The sequence below is a fragment of the Sceloporus occidentalis genome, unplaced genomic scaffold, assembly GCF_023333645.1.
Source record: "Sceloporus occidentalis isolate IW3139 unplaced genomic scaffold, rSceOcc1.0.p SCAF_284, whole genome shotgun sequence".
Classification (NCBI taxonomy): Eukaryota; Metazoa; Chordata; class Lepidosauria; order Squamata; family Phrynosomatidae; genus Sceloporus; species Sceloporus occidentalis.
The window spans coordinates 690,907-713,941 of record NW_028317264.1 but is presented as its reverse complement, the minus strand read 5'-3'; the positions used below and the strand labels follow the sequence as shown (position 1 = coordinate 713,941).

At 43.8% G+C, this 23,035-nt stretch overlaps 1 protein-coding gene across 1 annotated transcript in view; it reads right to left on the bottom strand.

Annotated features, from left to right (window-relative positions):
- Positions 1 to 21,662, bottom strand: part of LOC149275487 (lysine-specific demethylase 5A-like) — a 30,192-nt gene extending 8,530 nt beyond the window's left edge. The window contains exons 1-27 of the mRNA XM_089504694.1: positions 21,516 to 21,662; positions 17,206 to 17,283; positions 16,588 to 16,710; positions 15,899 to 16,069; positions 14,237 to 14,368; positions 13,743 to 13,848; positions 12,993 to 13,081; positions 12,057 to 12,215; positions 11,511 to 11,630; positions 10,687 to 10,845; positions 9,872 to 10,053; positions 9,398 to 9,560; positions 8,604 to 8,723; positions 7,775 to 7,969; positions 7,317 to 7,498; positions 6,795 to 6,919; positions 6,560 to 6,710; positions 6,242 to 6,359; positions 5,527 to 5,882; positions 5,243 to 5,381; positions 4,765 to 4,944; positions 4,321 to 4,473; positions 3,589 to 4,140; positions 2,331 to 2,474; positions 1,964 to 2,123; positions 1,282 to 1,502; positions 445 to 852 (exon numbers count right to left, since the gene is read on the bottom strand). Of these exons, the coding sequence (XP_089360820.1) occupies positions 445 to 852; positions 1,282 to 1,502; positions 1,964 to 2,123; positions 2,331 to 2,474; positions 3,589 to 4,140; positions 4,321 to 4,473; positions 4,765 to 4,944; positions 5,243 to 5,381; positions 5,527 to 5,882; positions 6,242 to 6,359; positions 6,560 to 6,710; positions 6,795 to 6,919; positions 7,317 to 7,498; positions 7,775 to 7,969; positions 8,604 to 8,723; positions 9,398 to 9,560; positions 9,872 to 10,053; positions 10,687 to 10,845; positions 11,511 to 11,630; positions 12,057 to 12,215; positions 12,993 to 13,081; positions 13,743 to 13,848; positions 14,237 to 14,368; positions 15,899 to 16,069; positions 16,588 to 16,710; positions 17,206 to 17,283; positions 21,516 to 21,662 (4,833 nt within the window). The remainder of the gene's footprint in view (positions 1 to 444; positions 853 to 1,281; positions 1,503 to 1,963; positions 2,124 to 2,330; positions 2,475 to 3,588; positions 4,141 to 4,320; positions 4,474 to 4,764; positions 4,945 to 5,242; positions 5,382 to 5,526; positions 5,883 to 6,241; positions 6,360 to 6,559; positions 6,711 to 6,794; positions 6,920 to 7,316; positions 7,499 to 7,774; positions 7,970 to 8,603; positions 8,724 to 9,397; positions 9,561 to 9,871; positions 10,054 to 10,686; positions 10,846 to 11,510; positions 11,631 to 12,056; positions 12,216 to 12,992; positions 13,082 to 13,742; positions 13,849 to 14,236; positions 14,369 to 15,898; positions 16,070 to 16,587; positions 16,711 to 17,205; positions 17,284 to 21,515) is intronic.
- Between the last annotated feature and the right edge of the window lie 1,373 nt (positions 21,663 to 23,035).

Genomic DNA, 23,035 nt, shown 5'->3' with positions numbered 1-23,035 from the left:
GATTTTCTTCTCACGAGAAGGGAAAGATTTACTTCGTTTTGCTTGACTTAACCCTGTTTGGTGTTTGGGCCTAAGCACCAAAGGTGAATGGCTTCAGAGGACGGCTGTGTACAACGTGGGCTGGAAATCTCTGCATAATAATCTGGGCGTAATAATAATATTAATAATGATAAAAGAAAATAATAAAATAATAAATTATAATATAATTGGAAAATAATTATATTATTTTCTAACTATTTATTAAACAAACGCACAGTGAATAAAGGGTTAAGTCACCTGCCCAAGGTGGGTTTCTAATATATTTACTGCGGGCTTTGTAGAATGTGGCTGTTTAATTTGCTGGGAAAGGTACACACGGATATAAATCGCAAATATCACCAATCCAGAGTCGCCTACATAGGTTTGTGAATGCGGATCTGTAAAGGAATCTTTCCCGTCACTCACTTTGTCCTTGCAAGGCCGCTGACAATTCTGCGCGGCGCACACGGCGTTCTCGTCATCCGAATCTTCGGCTCCTGACCAATCGTATTTGGAAGGGATGTCTAGGATCTTCTTCTCTCTCTTCTCCGTGATCTCTCTGCTCATTTCGATCTTGGCTGCAGCGGCCTTCTCCTTTTTCCTCTTGCGTTCCTCCTCCTTGGCCAGCCGCTTGGCCAGCTTGCTCAGCTCCTTGGCCTTCTCGTGCCCCAGCTTCAACTTTTTCTTTTTGGTCTTATCCATTTTCTTCATCTCCTTGGATCTCTGCTTGCCCTCACCCAGCATGTGCTCCGCTCGCTCCAGCTTCCGCTTGCGCTTTTTCTCGGACGAATCGCGGCTTTTCAGCTTTGGCGGTTTTTCGTCGAGACTGTCGTCCTGTGGAAAATACGACAACTTTAGGAGGTGACCAACTGAGACACAAGGTCAAAAGCTAACTGCGATGAGGGCTTAATGAGGCCACAACTCATATCACCATACCAAAGGTGACTTTATGACACGGCTTATTCACGTTACAGATACTTCATACATGAAAAGATACTACATATTACATATTATCCATGTCAGGTCAGGTATGGTCACCAGCTTTCGCGCTCTTTGCAGAATTGGAGTTGTGCAATATTGTATACGGTCACCTATAGAAGTCTATTTTGTGCATTATGGGGAGACCCGCACTCTGATTGCTAGGCGTAGAGTAAGGCATAAGACATAACCAATTTTCTCTTGCGACTTTGGCACTTTTGCGTTAAAATTGGCCTACACAAATATCACCCATCAAAAGATAGTCTCAAGTAATGCCCCTTATACCTCCATGACATGCAGGAACCTCTCCTCCGAGGGTAGGTGGGTGGCCTGCAGGATTCTCCAGATGTGTTGTGTCTCATCAAGTGACACTTCCAAAAGGTCTCCCAACATCATAAGCTCCTCCAGCTGGCACTTAGCCGCGGTGGACAGCTCCAAAACAGGAGGCTCCAAGCTGCGAGGCACCAGAGGTGTTTTACGGGGCTGCTTTCGGGGTGTTCCTGAAGCTTGCGAAAAATGACAAAAGTAATCAGTTTATCCCACCGAGCCCAAGGAGAGATGGTGAAATGACAGCGAAAGTCATGAGAAGGAATTTAGAGAAGTCGAAACTGAGCATAAGACCAGCCCAAGGACCACATATGGTTTGAGGTCTCACTGCAGGTACAACAAATGGGCAAATGTCTCAGATGCTGCCAATTCTATGTTCTAATGAGCAATAAGTGCAATTGAAATGTCCTTAAAGTGGACAGTCCAGTCATACTTCTAGATAACCTAAATAAGTTACCAAGTGTTTATGGTGGGAACATATACTCTCAAATCCCTTTTTTGGTGCTAGATAAACATGTAGACCTTCAAGATGCTCCTCCAGCAGAGTTGTAGAATTCATTTTATGTCCTTTAATGGGGGAAAAAAGGGTTTACATCTCATCCTAAGCTGTCCTTCTAGGCTCCCGCCAACAAAGCCTCACCTTGTACACAGCTTTTGGAAGCCGACGAATACGCATGTTCAGCACAGAACGCGGACGTCGTCCACATGTGGCTCACCACTTCTTCCGACTTGATAGGGATCTCTTCGTCACAAAATAGGTTCGGCTCGAGGCTGCTCGAAGACTTAACGCTCCCGCTGTCCTGGAAATGAAAAAATTGAATACTCAAGTGAGCAAAGGCTTTAATCAGACTTCTTCACCACGGAGTTTAAAGTCCTCGGATCAATTAGTTGAGCAATACAATTTTTTTTAGTCCACGTTACATTTGCATTACGTTAAACATCAGGACCCAATGCAATGGAAGGGACAATATGCGAACGGTTAAACATTTAGAATACTGGGTAGTCACCTTTATATCATAGCCGTATGTTTCTCGAATATCCTCGTCTGAATCCGTCTCCTCGTCGTCATAATCCAAAGGCATCTGCGGAGATGGAGCCAAGCTTGACATGCCTCGGCTAAAGGAGCTTTGCTGGAAGATGGGGAGGTGACCCTGAAAAAACCAAAGCTGGCATCAGGGCCGTGCAGACAACCAGAGCAAAAAGGCGTCATTTCTGACGGCTCTTCACACATCAAAGCAACCGTCTCGGATGTTCAATGCTGCGGCGCTCGTGGCTTTTGCTCTGACAATCTTGCCTTCCCACTACGTGGTTTAAAAACGTCCAGTCGGCTCGAGAAGCAGCACCTCTCGGGCAAAAGAAAAAAAAATACACCTGGAAGTATTCAATGTCAGGGTCTCGGTGGTGGATCAACCTCGGTTGGTACAGTGGTGGCCCAGAGAGCCTCCTAATAACCCCAGTTTGCGTTAACTGTCATCAAGCTTGAGTGCCGAATATAGTTCTCCTTATTTAAGTCAACAAGACCAAGTTATGCCGGCAAAAAACTACTTGAAATTGTAAATTTACTGAGCATCGAGGTGGGTAGAACCATGACATTTTTATGGCTTGGCCTACCAGGGCTTTAAATGGAAGCCACATATCTACTGATTATAATTAAATGATGTACTACTGAAAAGCAATCTCTACCGTGTGATGAAAACGAACGGGACTCGTCTCTTATTAAGAAATCAAATACCGTTGACCGGCTGGAAAGTCTAAGGAATTCTGCCCCCAAAAAACAGGAATACAATAAATAAAAAACACTAAAGCGTTCGAACCCCGCAACGTTTCGCCTTCTGAGCAGGACATAAAAGGAAATGTCTGGAGATTTGAGAATCTTATCAAAATGTTTTTCTCTGCCTCCGGCTGAGATTGCGACAGTCAGCCCAGAGAGCGGTCTCTTCCCTTCCCTCGGGCAGGACAGGTGCGATTTAGTGCAAACCGGAGAAATCCACTGATTTCAGCACAAATTTAAGAACATTATGCACATAAAGCCACGAACCCCCAATGCTTTGAAACCCTGGCCTGTTTACCAGGCTTCCGTACTGTTGGCAGGCGAGGGTCTTAAAGCTATATCTACGCCGGCAAATAGATTTATGAGAAACAATAATAATAAATCAAAAACACATGGGTGCACAGCCTCTGTGCAGGCCCATACTGCACCCCAGTTCTATAACGAACCGGCTAGCGAGTGAATGTTCAGATCGGACATTCGATGCGTAAACCCACCTGCAAGTCCGGGTTTGCCGCTGCTTTCTGCAGTTCGGCGCTGATGATCTTCTCCGTCTTCTCTCGAGCGGCCTGCTCCACCATGCGCTGGCTCAGTACAGACAGCTTTGCCAGGGCACAAGACAGTTCGTTGGTGGCCAGAGCCTGACGCGCTCTGTCCTGCCAGCTCATGGCCCGTTCCGTCAAACACTGCAGAGCCTCACCCTCCGGCAGCCGCACCGGCAGCTTCTGTAGGGATACCAGGAGCGACAGGATGGTTTCCAGGCGAGGCCGGCGGGAACGCATGCATTGTGTGCATAGGAATTTGACATCCTTCGACTGCCAGCTGGAGCCCTTCTTCTGGGTGCTGGTTTTAGGCAGGGGGACGCACGTGCTGTGAAACCAGTCTTTGCACAGTTCGCACTGCAGCATGAAGCCGCTGGCCGCCTTGCGGCACACGCAGAATCGCACCTCCTCTATGCGCTCCACCATGGTCATCTTCGCCAGGTTAGCTGCTCGCAACGAACGCATGGAATCCACTTCTTTGTGCTCAAGGTCCTTGAATAATGCAACCTGCACAAAAAAAAAAAAGTTTCAGAAAAAGTCCTGTTGTTCACACCAAAATACCCAAATATTCAGATTAAACGTATTTAATAATCTCTTAATTGTCCTGATCGCCGTTCTATCCCTAGAAGCCCACAGCCTGGTGCAACCATCTCAAAGACCACCGTTAAGACCGACACAATCTCTTACCACTGAAGCCGTGTCTCTCGGCTCCTCCGTCGGCTCTTCAAATTCGCTCATAGAATCCAAATCCAAATCCCTCTCCTCCATTAGGTCCTTGGCTTTCCTCTTTTTGTTCCGACTGCTCCCGTACACGCCAATATCCGTCCGTGGACTCAACACCTAAAGCACAGTGTGTTATTAAGACATCTGCCGAGCCTAGGAGGGCTACACCGGGCAAGTAAAAAGGGAATAACCAGTAGCGCGTCACATAATAATCTGGATTTACAGAAACAAAAGGGTAAGGAGGGACCTGCTCTACAGAGTCTAAGATCCAGGAGCATTAATGGATTTCTCCATCCACAACTGGATATTTTTAAAGCTAACTAGAAGCGGTTCAGTTCCAAGAAGTGGAAGAAACAGTTATTATTCTTCATCATAGCATGCATGCCCAAAGGGGGCAAGCGCTGTCACCTGTAGCAGAGTATAGCTGGAGTTCTTCTTCAGGAAAGTCCTAGCCGTACGTTCCCTCCAAGCTCGAGCGGCCGCTACCTGAGACTCCAGCTGCGGGAGAGCGTCCAGACGGACAGGGATGGGTCTGCCTTTCCCAAGCAAGCTCTCCAGCTGTTCCAGATAGGCGTACTGGTTCCCACTCTGAGAAGAAACATTTAACACCGACTCTCAGCGCATAATAACAGCATGGATCAGAACCAAAACCCATCTAAGGTTGATTCAGGACAAGAAAAATAAAAATGTAATGAAATGGCTTAACAGGGTGTACAGCATTTAGTGCAACCGAGAATTAGCGTTAACAATTAAGCGAACACGCGCCTTTCTTACCAACGATTCATTCTACGGCGCTGTAATTTATAAAGATATTATGACATATACCTTTCCAATGTTCTATGAATATATTATAATCAATGAGATTATATAATGCCATTGCTTTTACCTGAATGGTCTCTACTTTGAAAGTCCAATCCTTGGCTTTTTGAAGCGCCTCCTTCAAAGCAAACACATTCGGAAGGTACGCCTGGATGTTCTTGGCCTCCATTAAGATGCTTTCGAGGCTGGACATGCTGTGCTGCGGCCTGAAGGAGAAACCATTGCAAGCTATTGAGCACAACAAGTAAAAGGGGTTCATTCGGCGTACAGAAACGTTCAATTGCTTAGAAGATTGTTTAGATCCTTAACTGGAGGTTTTCCGTCTTGATTAAGCTCATGGTGGATCCTCACCTGGCCTGCAGACATATTTTTGCTTTTTCCTCCCATCTCTCAGAGACGGTGAGCAGCTCCTGGAGCTCTGCCATGGCTTTCTCCACGGCATGATGAGGAGCCAGACCGACGCCAGAGTCTATCAGCTTCTTCATGACCTCCAAGGTGACTTTATGAGGCTCAGCCAGTGTCTGACGTACTTCGTCCAGCCACCGCGCCTGCTGCAGCTCCTGCTTCAACCGTGGTAATTCTGGGAGCTCTACGTACAAGCCGGAGCCGAGGTCTATCAAGGCTTGTAACTTGGTGGAGTCTGGGATCTCATCGCTCATGGCTTCCTGAGCACGTTCGTGAAATTCTTCCACGTCATCCAGCAGATTCTGCATAAGAAGCCACAGAAATGAAATCATGGCAAACAGTCCAAATCACCGATTTCCCCATACCTTACCCTTCCATACCTAAAATTGCACTAGTTGACATTTTTGAGCTATAACTAAGCAATGGCATGGTTTAAAACCTTCTTGAAGTTAGACCCAAATGTCAAAGGGTCTGCGATTCAAGCTGAAATTAAAATTATCGGCTAAATTACGTAGCGTAAGTAATATCTAAAATAAAAACCCTTGCAATGAATTGTAGGGATACCTGCGCTGTAACACCGATATTGCGTATTGTTGTATTTCCATACAATTGTAAATGACACATACAATCAAGGATGAGGAGTCAAGGAAAAGATACCCACCTTAACCTGCCGGGCTTGAGTAACAATGCAGGGTAAGCTGAACAGCTGATGCACGAAGGCTTTTAGTTCCTCCATGGTGAGTTTGGTGCGAGTCTTGCCACATTCTTGGCTGAGCTTGCTACAAAACAGGACAGGCATTAACATAACAAACAGGTACAGTAAGACCCCCTTTAGAGGCATGGAAAGTTTGCCACATGAGGTTTAACCCACCCGTCCGCTAATATCTTACTGGGGGGGGGTGCTTCGCGGACACGTCTTAAGCAGAACTTATACAGAGTAGACTATAAACAGTATTTGAAACCAAATTAAAAGTCTTACTTGTGCTTCTGTTTCTTGTTGAGTAGCAGCTGAGCGACCGATGCGCATGTATCTGCCTCTTTAACAGCATCTCGAAGCCGGCGGTATAACTCATTCTCTGGGAACTTACGATCTTCTGCGTCCTCTAGCATAACTTTCAGCTCGATGATATCTGTCAAGAATAATTAATGTTACCCGGGGACAAACAGGTATTCTTCCTATCCTTTCAATGCTAGGAAAAAGTATGTTTTCACACCTTTTTTATGATTGAGGCTGGCGGTCAGTGCTTCGGTGACCCGGCTGACCCATATGTCGTATGATTGTGCCCGTAGTTTGACTCCATGAAGGAGCGCGGGAAGGTCCTCCAATGAGTAACGGTACCTACAGAAAAGAGACGTAAGCAAATAAAATGAAAAGGGAATTGGATCAGCAACATAGAAAACTGGAAAAGAAAAAAAAATATATATTTTTTTCAACCCCAAAATTCAAAAGCGCTAAGTTTTTCAAGAGATGTTATTGGTAGTAAGTGGAGTTTATTTAGATGCTTTTACTTTTAGGATACTATGTACATAAGCTTCCAAGAGTCCACATCTTGGCCCATACCCCTATGGTACATCTAAAAACGGTCAGTCCTCTTCGAAGCACATGTCTGACTTTACCTCCTCATTTAAAAGTCACAAGTAAGGTTCTACATGCATACCAAATTATGAAACGATCCACAGGACGATAACCTCTCATTTACCAAGACAGGTAAGCTTGTGATGTGGTCTTAGCTCACCTGAGACATTTATTTTGCATGGGGCATGAGCAGAGGTCCTCTGGATGGTATAAACACACAAGGCGGTCAGCGCTGCAGGAACAAGTAAGGGCCGAGAGGAAGCAGGTGGTGCGGCAAGAAGAGCATTGCCTCTCATCATCAGGAACCAATTCAAATGCCTCTTCTTCGGACTGGTGGACACCCTGGGCGAGACAACACATTAAAATGACGTCTAATTCTCTGTTAAAGAACTATACAAGTAAAAGAGTCCTAGAACCACTACAAAGAGAATTTAAACCGGGTTATTTTTACTCCAGGTGCTACACAAAAGCCAACAGCAACCGCAAGAGTAAAAAAACATCGAGACACTAAATTAGTATGCTTCAGGGGCTTAATTTTAAGCCTAAGGATCCTCAACCTCTCAATCGAAGCGCAGGGTATCGTAGGCTCTGAAAGTCAGCAAAGAGAGATCTCCTTACCAGTTGTTTAACAGCCTCCCGCATTTGAGCCTCCTCCTCTATCATGATAGTCATCTCTTTGCACACTGCATCGGCCAGTCCAACATCCAGGCATTCGGGATCGGTTGCCATCTTGAAGATAAGCTCCTCGTGGGAGAAGACACAGTGCCGCTTAAGTCTGCGGTAATGGCTCACACACTGACGTCCAAGGGGCAGCTGCAAGGAGGAAAAGCAGAGACAATTTAATTAAAAATGTTCTTGCCTTTGTTCCGTAACAAACATTTATTCTATTGGCAAGATAATCAAACTATGTGAATGAGATAATCAAACTATGTGAATGAGATAATCAAACTATGTGAATGAGAAAATCAAACTATGTGAATGAGATAATCAAACTATGTGAATGAGATAATCAAACTATGTGAATGAGATAATCAAACTATGTGAATGAGGTAATCAAACTATGTGAATGAGAAAATCAAACTATGTGAATGAGAAAATCAAACTGTGAATGAGGTAATCAAACTATGTGAACGAGAAAATCAAACTATGTGAATGAGGTAATCAAAGTATGTGAATGAGAAAATCAAACTACGTGAATGAGAAAATCAAGTGTAAAAATACCCTAAAAAATCCTGACCTCTAATTTGCCAATAACCAGAATGTTGCACCCGCACATTAAGTTTATGAAAACAAAAGTAAAAATAACATAGCATCTTAAAAAAACAAAACAAAAAAAACTATGCAGAAATCAGATGAGCGAGCGTGATATTTGTTTTCAACGGTTGCAAACACCGATGCGTCAGCCCGACGAAGCAGGAAATTGTGGCGCTTGGAGGAAGGATCGTACCCAGTCTGCAGTGCAGAAATTCACAGCCTCCGCAAAGTTGTAACCCTGATTGAAGCCGGAGTGGTACGCACGAGGGAACGTAACCACAAACTCTCCCGCACACTGATTGGTCCTGTACACCTGCAAACGGTAACAGAAATCAGACGTCACTTCCCCCTGCCACACAAGATCGAGCGCATTACGCGCAGTGTGAGGTCAACAACACGTGCAAAAGTAAGTGAAGGCAGAAAAGTTAAAAATTTGTGTTTTAAAAAAAAAATAAATATATATATATATATTTTAAGCACTCGGATTCCATCTACCCTCCCTTTATCTCTATACAGCGGCCAGAAAAGTGGGTAAAAGTCCAGAATCCCTGCTATCGGAGGATTCAAGCTGCCATCATCCACATATGAAATGGAAGCATGAATAAGTTCCACGTATTTCCAACTGAATGGGTTAATTTACTAAAAGTGGTTAAAGGGAACTGCATGGGCGGTCAAAATTGTTTTCATCTATATGTTAAGTTAATGACATAGGAGTCAAAAAGCTTGCTTTGCTGATCCAGATTTAAAAATAAAGGGGGTGTATAACGGACCCTTTAAATGCCGTATTTTTTAACTGATCACATGACTCTTAAACACCTATACATACATTGTGGTCAAATAGTTTATGGTGAGATTCCCATAAAGCTAAACGATTTTGAATGGTCTGCAAACACTTTGTACGTTTTCCCCAACACTAAAATAATGATTATAAGCAAAGAAGACAGACTAAGTCCGCGTTCCAAACAGAGGTAAGTAGGGCTCACTCACAGGAACGCCATGATCCATTAGAATGTTGGGGTTCATGATGGTCACGAGTTGGTGCAAGAGGTCTGGCTGGTTCTCAAACAGCTCCGGAGCCAGCTTTCTCATCACGTCCTCCAGATGTTCAGCAGCAAAGGACGGGACACCATACCACGTCTTAGGCTCTCCCCTGGTATGAATAAGTGAAGTCAAGGGTAAGCGTGAATGCTCTGGGTCATTGAAACAGCAAGAGGACAGTTAAAAAGAACCCAAAGCAGGTGTACGTTATTCGCCCCAGAAGAAGAGTTCAAAACGCTGGCCATGTAACCAATAAACATTTGTACATGAGATTTTCTTTTATTTTCCACAGATTTTCTTGACAAACCCTCATGTTTACATTGATATAGTGGGACTATAAGGTACGTTACCATACTTGAAAATATTTGCCAGAAAGGGAAGAGGAAAAAAAAAAAAAGGCTCCTTCCCAGACAGACATCATACCAGTGCAGGTAGTTGATGGAGTAGCTCCAGTGGTCTTCAATGTGCCAGCAGAAGGAGGAGAAGCACATGCCCACGTACAGCCAGGGGACCTTCATACCAGAGATGTCCACGTTGATGTGAGCGAGTACAGATTGCTCTAGCACTGACATGTTATTGAGGTTCCAGCCACACTGAGCGTATTCCTTTAACAGACAGTAACTTCGTTATTATCTAGAACCACCGTAGCAACGTATAGAATTATACCACTCTATACACTGATGAAGCTGCAGACAAATTGAATTACTCATTCAAGACATGTTTTTTTAAATATTATGTACAGATTATAAAATGATTCTAGTTTTCACATTCTGTCTGCTTGCTTTGTCCTCTTAGATGAATCTACTAGATAAACACAGTAACCCCTATCACGCTACCTTGTGGTAAACAATAGAACAGCTCGGTCATTGTCACCGAGACCGGTTCAATGGATCTCCTGTAGACGCGCGAGGATGATACCCACCGGCAGCCAGCTGGAGTGAGATTTCCAGGGGGGTGTAATTAGGCTGACAGCACGCATGCGCAGAAAGTGCTCCCATTTCAATGGGAGCACTTTTGTGCCGCCGTCAGACCAAAACGACTGTAATTAGCTGAGCACAGAGAGCGTTGTGCTGCAGCTCTGGAGCTTCAACATCTGCTAAAATGCGTCTTTTTTTCTTCTTGCAGGTTAAGAATGTGTATTAATGTACATGCAAAGTGCATTAATATGTATTCTTGGTTGGCGAGGTAGCCTGGAACAATAAACCGTCATACTCCGTCATCAAGCCTCTTGCCCTCACCTCTTCATCCGTTATCAGCTTTCTCCGGCCATCGAGCACCGGAAACCCACTGCCAAAGTCCCGAGAAGAGATGTCCGCGCCGTACTCCACGATCACGTCTTCCTCTATCGTGCTCACCAAACGCCAGAATTCCTTCTCCACCAGCTCAGTGGGTACCATCTGCGGGACACAGCGTATAGTCATCAGCGCTCTATACCGAAGCATGCCATGGGTGCCCAAGAGCGGAACCCGGCACGCATGTCTGATAAGTAAACGTTATTTAAACAGGAAGCTATTAACTAAATTAACGCATTTCTGATTGGTGCGTATATAAAACAGGAAATCAGGGGCTGCTCCACTAAGCCCAGCGATTAAAAAGTTGTCAGAGTGCCTTGGAAACATAGACCAAAGCTGGAGATGTGTATGATGCCTTTGGCACTCACACGGTTAAAGCAGCAAGAACTCAAAATAGCATTTACACAAATATGCCATATATCTACCCAAGGAAAGGATTCGGCCCCCGGGGGATGCTAAATATGCAAATGTTATGCTTACACAGGGATGTTAACTATCGAGAACAAGTCATTCCTGTGTTGGTACCTTGAAAACGACAAGGATTAGCTTTTCATAATAATATAATACATTTTTTAAAAATTAAAATATAGGTGCAATACCCCAAGGTCATGATTGTGTGCAGGTTCACCAAAGCTGCAAGGGTGTATTCACTAAAGCATTTAGCAGATCGGCTGGGGGGGGGGGGGTGAGTTGAAATAAAGGTCTCTAGGACGAGACCGGACACAGAATCTTTACGGGTTACAAGGGTTTACGGTTTCCAAAAGACTCACGTGTACAGGCATATTGAAGTAGTCAGACTTAAAGTGGTCGGCCATCTCTCCAAAGCCCTGCAGAGTATATTCCCTCACCGCCTGCTCGAATCCGAACGCTTCCCGGGGCTTCCGGCATTCCTTTAAGGACAAGAACCAAGAGCTGGCTTAGGCACGCGCCGTAAAGAGCATTACTTAATTATCACAGAAAGAAGTCTTTTAAGACCTCAGAGACCCCATCGCACATCCGAAGACGAGATCATGAAAGTTTACCATATTCCTAATCTTACTCTGTGAATTCCGATCCGCTACCAGGTACCATTAATTTATTTGTACGGTATTAATATAGAATACGGATTAATATTATTCCGGATCCAGTAGACCCATATCCCAGTTTTGTACTAAATGATTACAACAACAGATCACGGGGTAATCAGTGAGCGAGATCAATATATTATATATAAATAACAAATGTATAATGTCCTAGTGTCGCAATGCTACAAATGTCACAAACACAACCCATGGTTCTGGGTTCATGGTGCCTAGACGGTATTTAGAAGCAGTTACCTCTGCCACACATTTGGGGCATCTCCAGTCTCCCTTGGGCACCTCGGGCAGAGGTGGTATTAGGCAGAACGTGTGGTAGCTGTCGTCGCAACCGTCGCAAAGCAGCAGCTTGTCTTCGCTGTCCCCGCGGCCGCAGAACAGACAGATGTATAGATCAACCTGGTGGGATAGCAATGCAGGAATTAGCCATTGCAGGCTTTACCTAAATGATCGCTACGGTGCAGCGATTAAAGGGAATTAAGGATTTCTAGCACTTGATCCAGCGTGTGAAGACATTAAATGCTCGGGGTGCTTCCACGTCTGGGTGCATATGAGCGAATTACATTTATGTACAGAAACACAGAATTTGATGGCAGGAAGGTACCATTCGACCCATAAAGTCAAGCCTCGATCTCGTCTTAGATTCAGGAAGCATATACCTGCCCCATGCATGTTTAAATCCCCTGGCTGTATTAAGCTCTACGGCTTCTGTTCCATTCCTCTACCACCTTCCATAGCACCAGATCACATGCCGCCAAGTTTTATTCAAACTATTGTGCGCTACGAAAGTTAGTTAGTAGCACTTTGTGCCAATAGTGTATTAAAAAGCCAAAATCATTTATCAGCTCAATATAAATCTGCAACCGTCTTTTTGAAATTTGGATTCATTGACAACCTCAGACACACTCATCAGATTAAAATGACATCGGCTCGCTGGGAATCGTGACGTTTGAAGACCTTTACAGACCGAGTGAAAGTAAAATTGAGGATTCTACATTTGGAAGTTATTCTGCTTCTTGGAAAGCTGTATAGGGAATACTACAAAACATACAATATTTTAGATCAATGCCAGCACGACTGGGCAGCCGTTTGGAAACATCCATTTAGAAGCCATCAGAGAAAACGGATGGAAGCGCCAGCCTCTTTCTACGTCTCACACGGGTCCGGCAAACTTACAAAGTTGACGGATAGCGCTCCTTTTCGCTGTCGCATTTGCATTCCGAAAGCTTCCAATTTAGAATTTTTCCGCTTTTTGTAGACTTCATCTGGGGGTGGGGTAAACAGAAAATAGCAGTTAAATCCCCAGTGATTTCAACTGATCACAAACTGCGTCGGTCGGTGACATAAACCTGGTTTTATCTCATTTTGTTCCAATAAACTCCCTTTATCGGCAGACCTGGAGCCGCCGTTGCTGTCAGCCATGTGATATTTTGGGGTGACTTTCCCAGCTCAGACACCACACTGAGCTGATGCTTTATGGCGATGCTAATGAAGTCCTGTTCCATCATAGATTTATTGAATTAGAGTGTCTGCCTAGGTGAATAGGACTGAGCCATTCTATTGTTTTCCAGAGGGAAACACAAGGGATTAGGGTGACTTTCCAGTAGATTGGGCTAAAGTAACACAGCTAGAACACATACAAATAATGAATGTGTAGCTGTTTGAAAAGACTTTACTATGGAAGAACTAGAATTATTCATAAAAAACATGTAATAAGGTCTCCTTTAAAAGGCTCCGTTGGATGCCAGGATAGGAGGAGCACAGAGGGCTCTGCGGTTGGTGTCGAACACGAAGAGCACAAGCTTTCTCCCACATGGTCGTTTACTTATTAACCGCGGAAACCATTCCCCTTTAAAACAAATTAAAGAGGAACCTTGTTCTACCACCTTCCTAAAAGAGGAACTCTCGTCCACAACGTGTTCTCACCTCCTTTGTCTTTAATATTGTTTTCTACTCCAATCACCCTTGGAGCTGATCCAAAAACGCGCATTTTCTTCGCCTCCGGCGGTTTACCGATCTCGAGGGGTTCCGTCTAAAAGACAAACAGAGCGTGACTACGATGGACACGAGGTTCTTCTGTACTATGACTTTAAGGTAATCCCCGTAGACGGGGACAGGGGTATTAAACTCCAATCCTCTAGGGCTGGGTGCTTACAAGGCGTTCACTGAAATCGACTTTACAAACACAACCTTAAATATATTATAATTATTCTGATTTGTTTCATCTAAAATTATGGACCGTATTACAGTCCTAGAGGATTGGGTTTGACACTCCGGAATCGGCAGACAGCACCCGGAGCGATACGACTCCGAGTGCTTTCTTGTACGTAAATCACACACACGATCACAATATCTAGAAACCTGCAGGCAGGGTGCGCGCTATCGGGGGGCTTAGGAGGCTAATGTGAAATTACAAGCACCTCAGACTTAATGCGTGCAGATCGCTTTAATGGGACGCTTGTCTTCAGCCTCTCGGCAGATCCTCTGTGATCTTCGCTCGGCTCTGTCACTTCCACCTTCTCCTCAGCTTTTAAACTTGGCTTCTGAATGCCCTGGGAGGAAGGGCAGTTAAAGAGCAACAACATTATAATGTTATCTTGCGGGGCCCCTAAGCGCCCTGGTCTAGAGCAACTGCGATACGTGGCGGGACGAACTGAGGAGGCAGCGTAACAAGAGCACAGGTCTCTTGGATGATGGTCCGTGAAGATGACGTGTGTCCATCAAACCAGATCTACTGGGAGGCAGTACACCGGGGGTGTCCAACCTGTGGCCGTCCAGCTGCTGCAGGACTACATCTCCCATAATGCTCTTTCAGCTAAGGGGCAGGCTGAGGAGTATGGGAGATGTAGTCCTGCAGCAGCTGGAGGGCCGCAGGTTGGACGCCCCTGCCCTACATGTTATAGCCCTCCAGAATTGTATTATTTGTCAGCCAGGTCAGGCATCCCATCAAGGATCTCTGCCGACCCGAGAGCCGCAGAGACCTTCTGGTTATCAGAACTTACAAACACAACGGAAATAGCATCAAAATCAGAGAATATGGGTTGCATACGCGGACTACTTGACTTTTTTGATGACCTAAAGGATTGGAACCGCGGGCCCCTATACTTCTACATTACTCATTAAAACCGTTACGATAGAGCAGGGATGTTATAGGCTGAACAGCATGCCAACAGATCATGCCCATAAACCTGTATCACAGGGGTTAAAATCAATGACACGGCATTCACACGGATTTATAACACTCCACGGTCTTGCAAGGCATAGCGTGAAAAAACCATTATATGTAAAAAAAAAAAAAAAATAATAAAAAAAAATACATAAATAAATAAAAATAGGGTTTTAATTTGAACCAAGTTATAAAAAGAATTTTTAAAAAGTTGCCAAAATTGTTTATTTTTAGTTATTTTATTTTAGGGTGAATCTGTATTCCAGCAAAGCAGATGAATTTATAAAGCCCAAATGCATTTTTTTTTTAAAGATTTGGTCTAAAACCGCTGTATATCTCCCGTAATCTGATTTTTGTAAGTCTTAGGGAATCAATAAGCCTGCACCACAGGGGTGCAGTAACTTAAAAGGCAGGACAGATCACACCAACTTGGATGGCAAAAGGTGAGATAGATTTACCTGATCCTGCGAAAACCGTTAAAATTGGTTAAGTGTTTAAAATAATAAAAAAGTTGAGTTTAGAATCATCTCTCCGTGTGGTACGAATATCCCCTTTTGAGTTATTGCCATAACACAAGGTTCTTTACTCATCGTATGGCTTTTAACGATGATGTCATACTTGGAACGTGGCTGTCAAATTTAAACCTACCGATCAAAACGTACAAATATTGGTCTAGAACAGGGGTTCTCAAACTGCGGCCCTCCAGCTGCTGCAGGACTACATCTCCCATACTCCTCAGCCAGCCCCTTAGCTGAAGGAGCATTATGGGAGATGTAGTCCTGCAGCAGCTGGAGGGCCGCAGTTTGGGAACCCCTGGTCTAGAACTATACATTTTCCAGACTAATGTGTTTTGCAAGTGAAACGGATGGCCGCCATGTTGATCTACAATGGTTTGGTTCCTAGTAATTCTGCTCACCATGAGGCTAACGCCAGACTGGAAGAGCTCATAGGGGTAGAGAATGCGATCGTAGTGCGTCTTCAGCAAGGAACCTGTGCCTTTCCCTGGCATGTACCCCATCCGTGTGGCCACCCTGGACCACTTCTTCTCTTTGCTCACAACTTCAAATCCTCCTTCGCTGGAAACCACCTTTAAAGTACAAAAACCACGGTAACTAAAGAGTGCATTCATAACAAACACTGGATTTTTTTTCCTTTTTCACCCGTTGATCTCTTAATATAGAAAATTCTCACTTTAAAACAAGACACGCTTCCCGGCGTGCTTTCTAAGTTGCAATACGATAAGGAAGAACCAGAGATGTGAAGTAAGGAAGATTTGCTTTACAGGGAGGGAGGTAGGTAAGTGGAACAGCCTCCCAGCAGAAGCGGTATACAGTAAGGGGTTTTAAACATGCATGGGATAGGCATACGGCTCCTGAATCTAAGACGAGACCAACGACTGATTAAGGTCTAAGTCTTCACAGAAGGAAGAACGGGCAGACTAGACGGGGGCCGAATAGGTTGATTATAACCCCCAAATAAAACAACTTTTGGAAACAAACCATCTAATATCCTAAGCAGAAATATTATTCTACTGTTAGCGGGACCAGAGCAGGTAACTTTGCCTTGGGTAGCACGGTTCTTACGCATCGGTAGATGAACACCCACCTTACTCAGGGCGTACACGTCGAGGAGCTTGCGATCCACCACCGGGATCCTGAGCGTGGAACCCTGCAGCTCCCAAAACTTTGCCAGCTGGTCCAAGAAGTCCAGCTTCACCCTGGTCATTGCCTGAAACAACAGCAACAACAACGTCATTACCCTTCGGTTTGCGTTTCTGAGCGGGATAGACATGTTTGAGGAGTTTTATTGTTTTCGCTGTAGGGTATATAAGCTGAAGTGCAACGGGCAGCAAAAATAAAGAAATGAAACTTTAAATACCTTGATATTAGAAACATTTTGGGGAAAAAAAACATTAACTAACAGGCACATCAGTAGCTAAAGTCAGAGTGAACCTACAATGTACAGCGAAAGAGAGGAATCAGGAGGCGATGACTATTTGAGGTCTAGATCAGGGGTGTCCAACCTGCAGCCCCCCAGCTGCTGCAGCACTACATCTCCCATACTCCTCAGCCAGGTCCTTAGCTGAAAGAGCATTATGGGAGGTGTAGTCCTGCAGCAGCTGGAGGGCCGCAGGTTGGACCCCCCCTGTGCTAGACGAAAGCCACCAATATGACAAATTATTGCACTTAACAGCAAGAAAGAGATCCCCAAAGTGGTCTTTACCTCCAGTTCGTTGAGACGCTGGACCCGAGGGGTGAAAGTGAAGTTTTTCACATCGCAGGCGAATGGCGGCTGCCAATCCTGAAGAAGAGAAAAGAAGCGACACAACGTTATGATACAGGACAACAAAAAGGAATAAGCCTCAAGAGCGACACATCCTAAAAAGTCTGACAGGACTAGTCCTGTCTGTCTCATCCAAGTACGATGAGCGGCTCGACACCATTCAGTTAGAGTCAACCGGGGGTCTCTAAGTTAAGAGCAAGAGGAACCTGCAAATACAGTATAGTTGTGGAAGATAATAAAGTACTACGAATAAGAAACGCGTTTTTGGCAGGAGAAAACACCGAGACAAAGAAACGCAAAGAGCCCTTTAGTGGAGGTGACTGGGCATGATCTGCGAATAAATTATTAATTCATAATACGACGCGGCATCAGGGTATTAACCCGAAAGGGAGAGAGGGCGTTATACGGCAGCTGCTCGCTGCGTGCGACTACTCACAAAAACGGATCTTTAAAGAAGTGCGGCCCGCGAAGTCCCGAATGCCTGAGCTGTGTGTTATCTAATATCCAGCGCAATACATACTCCAGCTATGTAATAAAACTGGGGATTTATTACAGGAGCCGAACAAATAGCCTCTAATGGATGTATAATATATATATATATATACACACAGTTAAAAAGTTTGGGGTAACTTTTAAAAGCAAGGACATTTCTAAGAAAAGCCACTAAAATAGCATGAAATCAGAAATCCAGCACAGACGGGGTTAATGTTGTAAATGACTAATGTACGGCTGATTTTTAATGGAATCATTTCATAGGCGTATAGAAGCCGTTTATCACTCGTGGGTTCCAATGGCCCTTTATCACTCCCATCACTCCTGTGTTCCAATGGCCCTTTATCACTCCCATCACTCCTGTGTTCCAATGGCCCTTTATCACTCCCATCACTCCTGTGTTCCAATGGCCCTTTATCACTCCCATCACTCCTGTGTTCCAATGGCACGTTGTATTCGCTGATCCAAGTTTAAGTTTAAAAGGCTAACTGATCGTTAGAAACCCCTTTTGAGATTATGTTACAGCCAGAAATGTCCTTGTTTCCCATGAAAACAGCTGAGTGACCCCAAACCATTGAACAGTAATGTATATATTTATATACCATTTTTTTTTTTTTAAACCAAAACTCAATGTTTAACAGGGCTCACAAATATGTGAATTTTAGCCTCAGCAAACAATGCACATCCCTATCTGTATATTGACAAAAAAACAAAAGGGAAACCAACTTCCTGCTCAAATCTACTATGTTTACAATGCGGTTTGAAGATATGGGGGCGGAGTTATGCAAATAACGTCACCCAAAATATTCTACGTTTAGTCTGAACTCCTTATGATGATTTTTTTTATTTATATAGCAGCAACAGCTCACATGGCACTTATTGCAGTCTATACATCGAAACAGACAAATACATTATTATTCTGGAGGGGGTTAACATTTTTTATTTTTATTTTATTGTTTAAGCACCAACATATTCCGCAGCCCTGTACAATTTCAATACGGGAATATAGGAGGTCAACGTATAGATTAGCAAGATCCATCTACACATATATACATTTACACATACAGATACAACAGCAGTTATGGCACTTTCATTCAAAGTTCCTGGACAGAATGGTGGGCTTCCGAGGGTCCCGCTCGTGAGCTTACATTGTCAAGGCTTGACGAAGCCCAGGAGCCACATTGCCGCCACTCCTAACATTTTCAGATCGTCTTCTGTCTGTGCCACTTTATGATGATTGGTGTGTGTGTATATATATATATATATATATATATATATATATATATATATATATATATATATATATATATATATATGTGTGTGTGTGTGTGTGTATATATATACACATATACACATATATACATACATACATACGGGTGTAAGGCTTTGTGGCTTTGTCTATCTGGAGCCAGATCCGGAGCATCTGATGCCACTATTTCTGGGATCTGGATTAAACAGGAATTATTAAGAGTAACTATCAGGATAGGGGGGTCGTTAAACATTTTTGCTTCATTTTTTGGTTTCGATGATGCGTTTTGGTCTTTTTAATTGAACACAATTTTTGTGCACAAAAAGGGTCACCAAAACATTTCTACTCAATTGTATTTCTTATAGATCAAAAGGCAGCACCCTCTTCTAGTTCTGTAAGCCTTATTGCGGGTTAATCTTAATTATATATTGTCAATTTTTATATGACTGAATTTTAAGTGCCCCCTATAGTAACAGCGCTACAAAAGAGGGATCTAATGAAGAAAGGCATATCTAAAGGGTTAATACAAGCAAAATGTGCTTTGCTTATGTTAACATGAGATCCTGTTTCTCAGGGTGCATTACACGGAGATTAGCGGGGTAACCGTCGCATACAAGACAAACCCCCAAATGTAAAATATGACGTTTGTGGGGGGCTGGAGACCGTGGAATAACCATTAGAGAATTTCCTCCGCCGGCAGATTTAGGAGAATACCGGAAAGCGACTGCTTCGGAGAGACGAGGCCGGTCCCGAGCAAGCGATGTATCTTTAGAAGAAACATATGGAGCCGACGGACTATCGTTGTCATATTATACGGCAGAATAAAGCAAGCCATGGATGTACCGGACCTTTAAAGAGGCAACTGGATTTAGGCGCTCTACCTATTATAATCTGTACCTAAATAAGCAAAAGTCTATAAAAAAATAAATAATAAAATATATATATATATATATATATATATATATATATATACACAAAATAAAATAAAAATAAAATGGGTAATGTCAATGGAACAAAAAATAAATAAATAGCGGGTGCAGAGAAAGGAGGATATGAGAGCAGCTACACGCACCCCATTGCAGGATTTCAACTTACATGTACATTATATACACACGCGTGATGGAAAATAAATAAATTCATTAAAACAAATTAAAAAAAGCCCTGGAACTCTCGTCACGTTCATTCCTAGAATGCAATAACCGACAATGATACAGAATGATTCTTTCATACAAAATGGATGCTCAGCCAAAGTGGGTCACAAACTCTGTAACTCCATCAGCAAATTTCAGGTTGAGATCAGTCGCTATTACAAGACGTTATACACGTGTGGGTTAGGAGGAGATATATATATATATATATATATATATACACATACACACATACATACACACACACACCATTATATATATATGGCAAAGTGTCAGAAGCAAAAACTGTCAAGCACATAAACCTTTGTAGATCTGTCATTTTGTACTTTTCTTCTTATTGTTTAACCACATTTTTGGGGGTTTCTACGGCAACCACCTCTAACGTTTGTGTCACGTGACAATTAAGTGTTCCTGGAAAAATTAGGGGAAAGAGGTATTTCTCATGAAGGGCTTCGCCATTTCGCTGTATTTATTGATTTACAAAAGTTACATTCAGCAGAGTAGGTGGAACTGGCCCTCTAATTTCAGTTCTAGGATTAGGAAAAATGTGGTAATTTAACAAAAAGAGAGGCACCTCTTGTCAAAAAAAAACAAAAAAAAAACAAACCCATGAAGTAGCTGAATTCCCCCCCCCCCACCCCGAGTCTTGCCTGGAAAATAAAGTCCCATCTTTCCATTTTTTTATTATTTTTTTTCTTCTCTTTAATAATAAATTTAAATATTTTAAAAATAATAATTTATATTATTTCCAGGGGTGATGCCATACCACTATTTCCCAAAAACTGCTAATTTTTATTTTATTTTTATTTTTTAAATCCTCACTGGTTTGTAGAATATTTCTTCATCACTGGAGTGAAATCCAATTGTTATTCCAGGCAATAAACATTTTGGACCTTTTTAAAATCACCGTCATTCCTTAATACTCCCCAAAAAGCGGTCAGCCTTATGACTGGGCCTTATATTCCCAATTAAAAAAAACCAAAACTATTATCTCATTCGTTGTTCTGTTAATTTTCTAGTTTGCAAAAAAAAATAAATGAATAAAAAGTACTAAAAATTGCTGAAGATACGTCGTTGATTTTTTATTAAACTGGTAAGAAAATAAAAGGACAAATATTTTGTTTATTTTGTTTTTTTATGTATTTTAGCGTAAGGATGGGGATGGCACGCGATCGCCCAGACGCAGAATACAAACCTATTTGCCGGATAGACGTGATTATTTCGTGGAAGCAGATCCACCCTACCGCCTCGCCCTTTTAAATGAGATGGTGACACCTTTTTTGCTTAATGCAAATACAGCGCAAGGTACGCAAATCTCTGATGCTGTCGGCAGCCTGACGAGCCCCGCGCGCCGCTCTTACCTTTGGAGGGCGGATTTTGCATATCCCTGATCTTTCGGCGATGGGGCGGATGCGTCCGATAAAGCCCAGGGGGTCCGAGAATTCTTCCCACGTGGGTTCGAACACCGGGCACTCGGGAGGGGGCACGAATTCACTGTAGGCAGCCATCCCGGAACTTCAGCGCTTGTCCGATAACTTGGGGTTACATGAACATCCAGAAAAGCGGTCACAGATCCAGATGTCTACTTGACGTATATCCGACTGCTCGCCATACTTCTAAGGAAGTATAATTATAGGTTTAGTTCTAACAATCCAGGGAACTGCGGTCTTGAAAGTCCCCAAATTGGACCCCTGGGGAAAAAAAAGCTCCAAGAGTCCTGGTAATGCGATACCCCAGGTCTCCTGCCAATGGGGTATTAGAGACCGTGTGGCACAGGGGCACCTTAGATCCCCTGGCACCAGGGCACTCCAGGGGCTCAATCAATGGGACATCCCAGGGTTATGGCCACTGGGGTAGCCCGATCTGCCCCTAAGCCCCAGGTAGACATTCGATGCAGCTACCGGGTGCCGGTTGTACCTCAGGTACTACATGTAGATGTTAAGGAGTGTCCTCCCGGTACCGGTAATCGGGCCGCTTTCCAGTAGCTCCCAGTCCAAGGGACCAAACCCTCTCCTCCGTCCCTGTACCAACTCTCTGGGTCGGAGGCTTCAGTTCTTCCGGCCTTTGTCCCTCTCGCCGTGAGCTCCGATTCACCCCTAATCTCCACAGCGCCCCCGAGCGAGTAGTGTCAGACTCCCGGTACGCCGTCTCTCCCAGCCTGTCCCATCGGTCTGCTCCCGGCTCTGACGTTTCCAACGTCCGATTCTTCTGTCACAATCGTAGCGAACACCGGTTTGTTTTGCAACCAGTCCCCAGGCCGGAAGTTGAGGGTCACAACACCGCTGCCGGAAACGGGAAGTGTCATCCTCCGCCTACCTGGGGCGCATGTAGTGCGATGGCGGCGAAGCTCTACATTCCGTCGGAAGAAACCAAGGTTGGAAACGGATTATCCCCTGAATACTATGGGTCGGAGAGCGGCATCAGGACGGTGGGACCAGGTAGAAAGAGCCTTATCTCGTTACCCTTCGATATATCCATCCGCATGATTTAAAGGGCCGGCGATGCATGAGGTGACCGCCAGGGGCGCTAGACAGCTTGGTACATGGCCCCTGGGGTCCTTTTTTCCCCTCAATATACTTATTGTATACATAGTGATGATTAAAAGTATTTCCAGTTACAGATATTTAAATTATCCCAGTGCCGGGGAGGGCATGGGAAGCCTGAGACAGCCACGTATCTTTATACTTTAATCAAAAGCTTGTGAAGCCAACTCCCATCACCCTCAGCAGCAGCAGTGAGTCCTAATCCTCCAGACTACCCGGCTCCAGTCCGTTTCCCGGTTTAGTGCTGGGAGAGTATGTGTTATATTATATATTCTATATTAGTTTATGTATGTAGAAGCTATAGTAAAGAATATATATATATCTATATAATATGTGTG